At 45.7% G+C, this 12867-nt stretch overlaps 1 protein-coding gene across 2 annotated transcripts in view; it reads right to left on the bottom strand.

The window, feature by feature from the left end:
* DOK7 (docking protein 7) overlaps positions 1-10213 on the bottom strand; it is a 31004-nt gene extending 20791 nt beyond the window's left edge. For both annotated transcript variants that reach the window (XM_081925623.1, XM_081925624.1), the window contains exons 1-4: positions 10043-10213; positions 9837-9882; positions 4871-5101; positions 2143-2343 (exon numbers count right to left, since the gene is read on the bottom strand). In XM_081925623.1, the coding sequence (XP_081781749.1) occupies positions 2143-2343; positions 4871-5101; positions 9837-9882; positions 10043-10099 (535 nt within the window). In that variant the 5' untranslated portion in view covers positions 10100-10213. The remainder of the gene's footprint in view (positions 1-2142; positions 2344-4870; positions 5102-9836; positions 9883-10042) is intronic.
* Between the last annotated feature and the right edge of the window lie 2654 nt (positions 10214-12867).

The raw sequence follows: 12867 nt of genomic DNA, 5'->3' as shown, positions 1-12867 counted from the left end.
TCTTTTAAAAAATTACCTTGCAAAACCCAAAATATGCTTTATTTAAAAATAGACTCAACAGTTTATGAGTATGCTAATAAATCAGCAAAATCAATCACTGAATCAAAGTTAAACAAAGCTGGAGAGGCAATTGAAATTAACTGGGTAAATTTCACAATTTTGAGTCAAATCATTATTTCTCTACAAGGAAGATGGAAGGCTTTCAGAAAGTGTATAAAGGAGATTCTCCAAGCTTATTCTGACAATTTTTGAGAATGCACAGTTCCCTTGCTCCCAAAGGGACTACAAAATTCCCTGGTGCCTAAACATTCAGTTGGGGGGGGGCATTTGCATAGGTCTGTTTGAACTGTGATTAACATCAAAAATGGGAAAATAGCAGAACACTATTTTGATTGTGTGTGTGTGTGTGTGTGTGTGTGGGAGAGGGAGAGAGAGATTTGCTTAGCTGTAGTGAAAGGTTCATCCATATTCATATTTCAATATTCATATTTCAACACAAAAATCAAACCTCACAAAAATTCAGTTTACCTTTAATTTATTGATGTCTACAATGCCCTATGAATGCCCTACATTATTTGACAGAATAATGTTTTTCCAGTTCTTGGAAGAGAAAGCACGTATCCAAGACACATTCCTATCCTCCCTCAGCTCATGTCCAATTTGGACAGTGTGTTGTATTTGCTTAATGACAACTGAAGACATTCTCCTATCACTGGGTCAACATTAAAAATCCTTTAGGGCTAGCTATGCAAGACAAAATAATCCTGAAGACCGTTCTGGTCTGCAAAAATTATTGACACAACCCAAGTGTTAGAACATGGGGAGGCAAACTAAGGCCCAGGGGCCGAATCCGGCCCAATCGCCTTCTCAATGCGGCCTGTGGACGGTCTGGGAATCAGTGTGTTTTTACATGAGTAGAATGTGTGCTTTTATTTAAAATGCATTTCTGGGTTATTTGTAGGGCCTGCCTGGTGTTTTTACGTAAGTAGAAGATCAGTGGTTTGAATCCCCGTGACGGGGTGAGCTCCCGTTGCTCGGTCCCTGCTCCTAGCTCCTGCTCCTGCTCCTCAGTCCCAACCTAGCAGTTCAAAAGCACATCAAATGCAAGTAGATAAATAGATACCGCTCTGGCGAGCAGGTAAACGGCGTTTCCGTGCACTGCTCTGGTTTGCCATGCTGGCCACATGACCTGGAAAAACTGTCTGCGGACAAACATCGGCTCCCTTGGTCAGTAAAACAAGATGAGCGCCACAACCCCAGAGTCCGTTTGTGACTGGACTTAGCTGTCAGGGGTTCTTTACCTTTACCTTTATGGGGTACAAAGGGGAGTTTGAGGAAGACGTTTAGGACCCTAAATCTGTCTGAGCACTAGGTGCTTTCAGCCCTTCCTCTCAGTGGAAAAGTGGAGGCACCTGAAGCAAAGATGCCAGTTTCAGCCCAATGTTCACAAACATCCCCGAGGAAGGTTCAGACAAACTCGGTCCCACATTGAAAGACAAAGTGAAGAGTGTTGTGGGGCTGTGTGGGCTCCTTCCCCTGTGTGTGCAGCCAGCATGTGAAGGGGTTCTGCATCCATACTGATGCAATGATTTAATGTGATCTGTATGTTGAGTGAAGTGGCTCATCTAATACGAAGATTGGAATGCAGCTATCATTTGGCTTTTGAAATTCCCCAGATTTTGCACTGTAGCTCTCCGCTAAAAATAGATGCCAAAATTGCATCAAAATGTACTTACAAAACTGACACAGATAGACTGATCCATCCATCCCTAGATAAATGCATGTGGCCCCTCCACATATCAGCTGAAAATGTGTAGAAATTGGGGATGTTGCTAATACATTCATTATCAAAGGGGCACAGCTAACCAATGTGACTAAAAGCTCAGAATGGGGTGGGATATGTCAAGCTGTGCAAATAAACCTCCCCTTTCTGAGAAAAATGCACATCCACACAGTTTCACAGCCCCATAGTTGTTCACAGACAGAACATTATATTTTAGGACCATTTTGCCACTTTATATGCAGCCCTAATATTTTTAATATATTTATTCTTACATACAGATCCCTAACTGATGAGATGCTATCATTCTACAATTTTCTATATTCAAAAAGCTAATCAAAATTTAAGTGCAGAATACTCACAGAAACCACACCGAGTTCCTCCTTCAAAGACAAATCCATTAGGAACAGCTCCGTAGCGTCGCAGATCTGAGAGTTTCCATTGTCCCATGATAGAGGGTGGGTTATCTTTTGCTAGTACTAGGATATCATTGCAAAAGTGGAGAGTTGCTGGACCACTCTCCAGTTTAGTTCCAGGTGCTACCACAACATGAAACCTGTGAACTATCAGAAGGAGGGGGAAATGAAAGTACAAGGGATTAATTGAATCATTTTGCCAAAAATAATTAAACAGTCAAATGCGCACGAAGACTGGTTTCATTGCCACTAACATAAAAATGTTCATGCTAATCCATGTTCATATAATGACGTTTAGCAAAGGCTACAAGACATAAAATAAAACTTGGTGGTGGTAACCTCTTTTCCTGTAATTTCATTACAATTTTATTTTAATTCTATATTTAATTCTATATTTAAATATATTTTAAATATATATTTAAATATATAACAGCAAAGGGCTGAATATTTTAAGAGCAACTCATTTACTCTGATGGCTCACAGGGAAAACAAAGAACTTCCAACTACCTCGGGTTACATACGCTTCAGGTTACAGACTCCGCTAACCCAGAAATAGTACCTCGGGTTAAGAACTTTGCTTCAGGATGAGAACAGAAATCATGCTCTGGCGGCGCGGCGGCAGCAGGAGGCCCCATTAGCTAAAGTGGTGCTTCAGGTTAAGAACAGTTTCAGGTTAAGAACGGACCTCCGGAACAAATTAAGTACTTAACCCGAGGTACCACTGTACTGAAACAATCTTTTTCATATTTCACAGAAAAAGACATTAATTTAATGGCAACAAAGAGAAGGCTGCATTTTAACAAGATGTGAAGGGGGAGAGAGAAAGAAGAAGAAGAAGAAGAAGAAGAAGAAGAAGAAGAAGAAGAAGAAGAAGAAGAAGAAGAAGAAGAAGAAGAAGAGTAGTAGTAGTAGTAGTAGTAGTAGTAGTAGTAGTTTGGATATCCTGCTTTATCACTACCTGAAGGAGTCTCCAAGCGGCTAACATTCTCCTTTCCCTTCCTCCCCCACAACAAACACCCTGTGAGGTGAGTGGGGCTGAGAGACTTCAGAGAAGCGTGACTGGCCCAAGGTCACCCAGCAGCTGCAGGTGGAGGAGCGGGGACGTGAACCCGGTTCCCCACATTACGAGTCCACCACTCTTAACCACTACACCACACTCTCACTTATACAGTGGTACCCCGCGTTAAGTACTTAATTCGTTCCGGAGGTCTGTACTTAACCTGAAATTGTTCTTAACCTGAAGCACCACTTTAGCTAATGGGGCCTCCTGCTGCTGCCGCACCGCTGGAGCACAATTTCTGTTCTCATCCTGAAGCAAAGTTCTTAACCTGAAGCACTATTTCTGGGTTAGCGGAGTCTGTAACCTAAAGCGTATGTAACCTGAAGCGTATGTAACCCGAGGTACCACTGTACTCGAGTCACAACTATTCAGAAAATCTACTCTCCATCAAGTGAAGTCCATCTTGTGAGTTATCATCTCAGTGGTACAGGGACACTTGCAGGGGAGAAATAAACCAGCCAGAGAGAGTGAAGCAACACTCCTCCTGCAGCTTTCCCCTTACCTAAGCCTACTTCCAGTCTTAGAGTCACAGATGGTTGAAATGACCTAGGGGGCATCTGCATGGGAGAAGTAGGGAGTGGGAATTAAGCATCAATGGGTGGAGATATTGGTTAAGAACCCCATTTTTTCCTTATAATGCAGCTTTCTAGTGTGCCAGCTTCAAGCTCCTGCATACCAGCACTCATATTCAGGTGGATTCGCAATGGTGCGTAAAATGCTGAGACCATCAAGCTTCATGAGACTGACTTTTTTACATGACAGCTAAGGATGAAGTGGTCACGACAACAGACCCTAAGACAGGATTGGGGAAACTCTGGTCCTCCATTTCTCCAGATGTTGTCGCACTCCAACTCCCATCAGCCCCAACCAATGATGCGATTTCTACTGCAATAACATCTGGAGAACCTCAAGTTCCCAATTTCTGTCCTGAGAGATGCTATAAAAAGCAAAAGAAAAGAGGGACAAGTAGCCAAACTAATTGTAGAAGGCAACCAAGGAGCAGGGAACCATCATATGTTAACAATATCAATGTAAAAAAACAAAAATAAAATAGGATAAGGGGAAGCATGATTCAACCAACACACAAAGCAAGAGTTGTGTAATCTCTGAAGCATTATGGACTCACAATACTTCTGGACCAATGTGGGATGGCTCAGAGCTATGAGATAACTCCATGTTATTCACCTTCACAAAAACAGAGGTGCATGAATGAATTTGCTGATATGTATAAATGGTCACTGATGCTAGGTTTATAAAGCCCATGGGAGCCAAACAGTTGTTTAGGTTTGCACATAGGCTAGTAAAATTGTTAATGTTTTTTCTTTTCTCTCTGGTCTCAAAGCTACTGGTATATCACAAAGTACTTCAGAAATTCCCTTATGCACCAAAAGCACATTCAGTGGCGTAGCGTGGGTTGTCAGCACCCGGGGCAAGGCAAGTAATTTGCGCCCCCTAACCCGTGGATTTGCGCCTCCTAACCCTAACCCCCAGATGTTGCGCCCGGTGCGGCCGGCCCCCCCTGCACCCCCCACGCTACGCCACTGAGCACATTCCTGTACACAGTATTTTTGCTTTAACCAAATGAACCATATGTTTAAAAGAAGCAAACATTACCTTCACCTAAACTGTAGCGAATGCGCAGATCCCAGGCATGCATGGTTTCCTTGTTTTCAAAGCCCAGCATAACAACTTGACTCAAACAGATGATGGCAAGAGTGTGATTCAGACCCTCATAACAAAGCCCAGGATCCAGGCCACAGATGTCTTCCAAAGTCACGCTGTTCCTCTCCTTCAGCCCCTTCAGTCGTTCAGATCTTTCCTTGTATATAAGCATAAGCAAGCAATCTGAAAGATGGAAGCCTGTGATCAAATACTGTACAAAGTATGGATGCATTGCAACATTTATTCTCATGCTGATCAGAATTTATCCTTAGTATTAACCAGGACTCATTTCCTGAAACATTTCCTAATCAGATACTATAGATGATAAAGCACCATATATAAGCACTTATCAGATACAAAAGGAATAATTACAGGTACTACGCTAATTCAGGTGTGCAAACATTGCCATGTTCTGCAAAGCCATCTCACCTTGTGGAAAAAATAATTCCACCACTCCGCAAGATTATCAACATGAATTTATGGGTTAAAACAAAATCTATGTTGTTATCCTAATGCTATCTTTTGTTAGCTATTCAGAAAATAAACATATATTGTCTATATCTCTTCCCAGCTCTGTCACTGTGACTGTTCTGAAGAAAGCAGGAAAGAAATCACCCTCATTTCACATGCTACTACCAAAGCACTAGAATGAGAATAATTATTTATTTCCATATTTTAAATGCACAGGCTGCTTTTTTCCAACGTTCTTATCATGGTATCAGGGGACTGCCATCGGAAGAGGGGAGGGAGGCAGGGGGATACAGAGAGCCTCCGATGCTTCTGAGGAGCAGCTCCTCGTCCAGCAGTGGGGAAAGCCACACCTCCAGCGGAGAAGAGAGGGAAGGGGGCAGCCAAGCAAAGGGAGGGCTTGAAGATGCTGTTGAGAGCCCAAGCGCCTCACCTAGCCCAGATGGCCAGGAGGCACACATAACGTTTCCGTCGCCCAGCTTATGCAGAGGGGTGAAACGTAAAGAGGGGAGGCAGAGATTCAGGGTGTCTAAGTTCTTATGTTGGGAGAGAAACCAGAAGGGGCCACTCCTGGAATCTGCAAGTGACTAAGACGGACATGAACTTTGTGGTTCTGCACTGTAAATAGTTTGCACCAATAAAACCTGTAAAAGGTCGGAGTCCTGCCTGGTTACTCACGAGCAACCACCACCCGCACCTGACACATGGTTTATAGATAGTATAATAAAATAAGCAATTTAGCATTTAAACAATTAAATGCTCAAAGTCTTGTGATGTTGTCACTTAGACTTGTGGTTGGTAGTCTCTCTGAGTCTTTAGTGTTGACTGAAGACCTGAGAGGACTGGCACTGTGTAGCCTTTTCGTCTTCTTAGCCAAGGCTTTCTTCTTTTCATTAGTCACCATGAGGACCTTCTTTAAGGAACTACCAAAGAGCTTCACTCCTGAGAAAAAAGGGGCTACCAACTGGAAGATGGGATCCACATCTGAGTGATGGAGCTGCTAAAGGACCATTGGCTGCCATAGATCTTGCTGTGAGATTTGTGGTATTAAGTAACAAATATGGAAGAAGCAGCTCCTGTTTCCACCCTAGCAAATGCTGAGTTACAGCACAATCCTATTCATGTCTACTCAGAAGTAAGTCCGACTGAATTCATTAGGACTTATTTTCAGGTAAGTGGGACTAAAGTTGCTTAGTCACTTGGGCCTCAAAACTCTTATTTAAAACCAAGTCAGTGCATTTTCATATGCGAATCCTTTGAGGTTTCCCCTATAAGGCAAACCCTTTGAGGCCTCCACCACTGCGTTGTACCCAAGGGTACCGCATCCTACCCGTGTCACTGAGAAGAGGGGAAAGTGTAGTTTGTCACTCCTGAAGATAAGCCAATGGTGAAGTCAAATGGAGGAAAGCCCAAGGGCAAGGGGCTGCAACTTCGCAGGTGTCTATTGCCTATTATGCTTGCCGAGCCCTGAGAAGGCAGCAAAGGCAGGAGAGAAAAATGGGAGTAAAAACAGAAAGGCTATGAGGAATTGTACCTCCTTTTGATAGAATCACAGAGTTGTAAGGGACCCCCAAGGATCATCTAGTCCAACCCTTGCAAATAACCCCTGACAGATCCAACCTCTGTTCAAAAACCTCCAGTGAGGGATACTCCACCACTTTCTGAGATAGCCTATCAGAAAGTTCTTCCAGATGTTTAGTTGGACTCTCCTTTCTTGTAATTTGGATTCTTTGGGTTTGGTCCTACTCTCTGGAGCAGGAGCAAACAAGCTCACTCCATCTTCCATATGATTGACAGTCCTTCAAATATCTGAAGCAGGCTATCATATCTCCTCTCATTTTCCCGTTTCCCAGGCGAAACACACCCAACTCCTTTAACCATTCATCTTAAGGCTCGGTTTCCAGACGCTTGATCATCTTGGTCGCCCTCCACTGCACATGTTCCAGCTTGTCAATATCCGTCTCAAACTCTGGTGCCCCCTCTGCCCAGTTGTTCCTCTCTGCCCAGTCCACTTGAACTTGAGGGGATGGTGTAACAGGATAGAGAAAGGGGCAGGTGTATTTCAAGTTCATCATGCTGCCTCCACTTCCCTGCTGTCCTAGACCAGCAGAAAAGGCCAAGGAAAGTGCCTCCCTGCAATCATGTAGTTTAGGAAAGAAGCAGGCAGCTCAAGCATGCCCTCTCCATTCTTGTCTGCCAAGTGCTCCCCAAAGAAAAGCAAGCCCCAACTGATTCCTTTGAAGAAATGGCAGGGTGGGGAGAAGTACAAGAATTGCCGCAAAACGATGTAGCATCTGGCTAATCTAGACTCTGCTTCTCCCTCCCCATCACAAGCCAGAAACGATGGCAGAAAAGACTCAGCCCCCATAGAGCTCACCTATCTTCACCTGCATCATACTTTTTTAAAGAAAAAAACCTAAGCCCTTGTTGAAGATGTGTCATTAAAATAAAAGAGAGCATAAAAAGAAGAGCACAGATCCTGCTTTTGAGATGTAAAGGTAAAGGTACCCCTGCCCGTACGGGCCAGTCCTGACAGACTTTACGGTTGTGCGCTCATCTCACTCTAGAGGCCGGGAGCCAGCGCTGTCTGCAGACACTTCCGGGTCACATGGCCAGTGTGACGAAGCTGCATCTGGTGAGCCAGCACAGCACATAGAACGCCATTTACCTTCCCGCTAGTAAGCGGTCCCTATTTATCTACTTGCACCCGGAGGTGCTTTCGAACTGCTAGGTTGGCAGGCGCTGGGACCGAGCAACGGGAGCACACCCCGCCGCGGGGATTCGAACCGCCAACCTTTCGATCGGCAAGTCCTAGGCGCTGAGGCTTTTACCCACAGTGCCACCCGCGTCTTGAGGCTTTTACCCACAGTGCCACCCGCATTTTAAGATGTAAGGCAGGGCAATTCTGGAGACTGGGAGCTCCTCTCCAGCAGAGGCGTCAAAGTTCAAGCCAGCCTTATCTCATTGTGATGCAACAAGGGTGGGAGGATAACTCTGAAATGTCTAGAGCATGTCCACCTTACTAGAACAGGGTAACCATGAAGATCAGTTACAAGCCTTTTTGGGGGGGGGTGCTTTCCTCCACTTTTACTTTTTATTTTTAATATTGAGAACCTATTGGCACACACTTTTTATGTGACATAAAGCTCTTGATGCATTTTTTAAAAATGTTACAACACATACAAAAATGTCTCTCTCATATATATATATAATCAAAGAGCAGATAAAAGCAATGTGATGTAAAATTCCACTTATGATACCTATTGTTCCAAAAATGTAAATTATTCTGAGAGGTCTCCAAAGAGGTTGCTGGAATAACATGTTTTACCTAAGAAACAAACATACAAACAAAATTCCTTCCAGTAGCAGCTTAGAGACCAACTAAGTTTGTTATTGGTATGAGCTTTTGTCTAAGGCGCTACTGGAAGGAATTCTTTTGTTTATGTTTCAACTATGGCAGACCAACACAGCTACCTACCTGTAACTTACCTAAGAAAGTTTGTTTAATTTTTTGTTAGCCATTCAACGTGAGTAAGATTAATTTAAGGCAATAAATAAAATATTTCTCAAGAATTATGAACTTTTCTTGAAACTGTACATTTTACATGTCCATGCAATATTACCAACAGGGGGAGGCAAGTGTATTTCAGTATTTATTACAGCATGAATTTCAATCCGATATAAGTTAATTTTAATATATATAATGCTTCAAAAGCCCAATATATTACATGCATTAAAAAGAAAGCTCTGCCTATCCATTCATTATCACAGCCATTTCTTATGGGAAGAATGGTGTGGGAATAGAGAAGAGGCAATTGTCACTGGGGAGGAAAGGCTGAGGAACAGAGACAAAAGGAGGCAGCGTGTAACTAGCTAGAAAAGAATGCAAGTGGAATTAGTTAATTGAAAGCTGTGGGTCTTTTGAAAGGCAGCCAGCCTATACTGTAGACGGTTTCATCAGGAAAAAAACAACTAGGAGCGGGATAAATCTTATATTACGCTGTGTTTATTTATTTATATTATGCCCCGCAGCTTGTGTTTAATATACACCAGCAGACTGAGAGGACCCGGCCCGCAGCCTGGCCTTCTTAATATAGAAATGGTTCGAAACTGAATCCAAGATTTGCTTTGATAGAGGAGGATCAACTGGTCCGCGCAGGCTTCCAGGCCCCTTCCATATCCTCTTTCTATAATTAGCGCGCCCTCCGGCCACCAGAACAGGAAGGGGAAAGGAAGAGCCGCGAGGCGGGCAAGGGCAGCGAGGGGGGCGAGGGGCGCTCCCCGCCTCCTTCCCTTCTTCTCCGGGCGCCTCTCCAAAGGCGCACGGCGTCCCCTGGCTCTCCCGGGGAACCCTCTCGCGCGTCTCATTGCGAAGGGGGGAAAGCCAAGAGCGAAAAGCCCCTTTGTCCCGTCCGTCCCCCCCCCCGCTCCCCCTCCCTCCCGGACTCACCCGCCACCGGCGAAGGTTTGCGCAGCACCGCCCATCGGTTCTTCCACTGCGGAGACAGAAAGAGAGACAAGGCGTTGGTGGCGGCGCGCTTTCCCTCGCCCCTCTCCCGCGCCCAGCCCCTCCGGCAGCCCCCCGAGCCCCCCAGCCCGACCCCCCCCCAGCCCCCAGGCAGACAGCGCAGGCCGGGGGAGCTTGGCGCCCGACACCTTTTTGCCGTCCCTCCACTTGAGCGGGCCCTCCACCACCACCGCGGAATCCGTCATCTTCAGTCATGATTTCCGACAGCTGCTGCCGGCTGGGCTGAGCTGCTGCGGGGGTCACTTTCAAAATAGCTTTATTGGGTCACTGCTGCGAGTGGGAGCAGGCGGGGCGGAGGCGAGCCGCAGGGAGGCGGCCGGAGAGCCCGACGGGGCGGCAGGGCAGCTGGGTCGAGCCCCAAACGGGCGCCACCTCCTCCTCCTCCCCGCCAGCGAAGAAGGAATCAGGAATAGGGGGAGGGGGGAAGAAAGACCGACGTCGCGATCGACTGCCCCTGGGAAACCTGCCACCCAAGGGGCTCGCCTCCCCCGGGGAACTAGCCCTTGCAAGGAGCACCCTGCTTGCTGCCTCGCCTTCTCTCTGCCTTTCGCTCATTGTTCATAAAGGATCAAAAGTTACAGGCGAGCAGTGAAGCTATCAGGTCTACAATACCAAAAACAGGTAGAAGCCCCAAAGGATTTCTCCAAATTGAATGGGCAGTAAAATGGCAAACACGGTTCAACACAAGCAAGTGTAAAGTGATGCACTGAGAGGGAACCCTTCCCCCCCCAAAACACACACCCCTAAATGCACATATATGTGCTGAACAGAACTGACAGTGACTGACCATGAATAATGAGATTGTAGTGAGTAGCTTTAAGAGAAGGAAGATTTTGATCCTAAACCCCTGATGCCTTGCAGCTACACTTAATAGTGGGAAAGGCTTTGGGAGTAAACACTGAGGAAAACTCTGTACTCGCTGACTTGTGGGACATCTTCTGGAGAAGAAAAGGCTAGGGAGTAAATCCTACACAAATCTGGAGTGGAGTCCCTAAGGCAGTTGGGTGGCACCATGTACACCTCCTTCCAACGACTTCAGCCAAACTGGTTCCAAACATATTGCTCTTTCTTTCCTTTGGACCACATCAGTGAGGTGAAGAGGGGGGTCTTGTTGCTTGGGAAGCCCAGGGCCTCCAGACACGCTGCCCAGGCATGTACTCCAAAGTGTTGATAGCTTGAAGATGTTGGCCCAGGATGTGGCAAATGTGAAAAAAACAAATTCCATGCTAGGAATCTTTAGGAATGGGATTGAAAATAAAATCAACTGTCCTAAATGCTGAACTCTATGGTGTGACCACACTGTTTTACCTCAAAAATAATATTGTAGAGTGGGGAAAACTCCCAAGACGACCAAGGGGATGGTGCAACTGCCCTTTGAGGAAAGGTTGCAACATTTGTAGATTTTTAATTTAGATGAAAGGTAAGAAGCGTGCACGATACTTTACAGGCCCCTTTTATGCAGGGGTTGAGTTTTGAGCATAGCTGTCAACATTTCCCTTTTCTTGCGAGGAATCCTATTCAGAATAAGGGAATTTCCCTTTAAAAAAGGGAGACGTTGACAGCTATGGTTCTGAGGCACTGTGCACATCAGGATGCATGTAAGCCTGCTCCGTCCCACTTGTGGTGCGTCAGGGGTTGCATGCATGCCAATTGTGCGCAAGTGGGTTATGTTATGGCTCCTGTTGTAGCAGGAAACCACCACCCCCATCATCCAGTTTGTACAAACTTCACACACACTCACACTCACACACTACATACGCCACACTTCTGTTATAAATTCATAGAAAAATCAACCATACATGGGATTTGCACTGTTCCATTTTTATTTTATTCCATATGACAAGGACTATCAAAAGGGGGTGGCTTGGTTCTGGTCAGCCATAATCCCTTCACCATCCCAGCACATCCACAGGAGCCCTGCCCAGTTGTTATGCCAACCCTGATGATCCCAGACAGAAGACAATCAAGATCGCAAAGAACTTGCATATGGGAATGGATTCAGCATGGACTGAAACAGAGGGAAATGATCAGATCTTCCCTCTGGGGGCAGGAAACTGCAAACTCCCCTTTGTCTCCTGGAAGTGACTCAGGGGGAGGGGGGAAGGGAGGAACCAGCCAGGTGACAGGACACTCAGGTTACCACCACCACCCCTCCCTCAACCCCTCCTTTCTGTAATGTATGCCTGATGTTTCTGGGGGGTGGGCTTGACTTACAGGATGGGAATTTCAAAAGTTTTTATAAGACCTTGCACACTATTCTTCTTGGTCTTTCCTCTCACCTGCAATTGAGGGGAACACCCTGTCGCAACAGTCTTTCTTCAATAAAGACCAAGCCTACAGGCTGCTGATTTGCTTCAATTTACTCTGGTTGGTGTCTTTACTTTTTGTACAAGGGAGCCCTTGGATTTTCCCGGTAACACTGTTATGGAGAAAGCGGACAGAGAAATATTTCCTGTTGCACGTACTAGAACTTGGGATCATTCAATAAAGTGGACTGTTGTTAAGGCTGATCAATGGCTCATAAAACTGGCATTTGCTCTCATGAGACGAAGCAATGGCCACCAACTTGGATGGCTTTAAGAAGGACAAGGCTGTTGGGCCACTAGCCACAGTGGTTCTGCCTTCGCTGCCCTTGGTGCCTTTCAATGCCGGTTTCTGGGAGACGCAGGAGACCCTGGTGGCTGCACCCCGTGTCTGCTTATGGCTTCCCACGTCCCTCTGCCCGGCCATTGCGAGACGAGGAGGCTGGAGGAGACTGGGCCTTGGCTTAACCTGCTGACTAGGCACTTCTCTTCCGAGTAGTTTTGTGCAGTTTTTCAAAACTAAAACGCAACGACAAAATTAACCCTCAGTTTGAGAATAAATGTGTGCGATGTGGCGATTCCTGTCATTATTTCATTATTTTCAAGCGCTCATTTTATTTAGGAGCTTTGGGGGGGGGGTGCGCGAGGCA

The sequence above is a fragment of the Podarcis melisellensis genome (assembly GCF_964234715.1).
Source record: "Podarcis melisellensis genome assembly, chromosome: 9".
Lineage (NCBI taxonomy): Eukaryota > Metazoa > Chordata > Lepidosauria > Squamata > Lacertidae > Podarcis > Podarcis melisellensis.
Note: the sequence above shows the minus strand (reverse complement) of the source record. Positions and strands in the feature narration are given on the sequence as shown.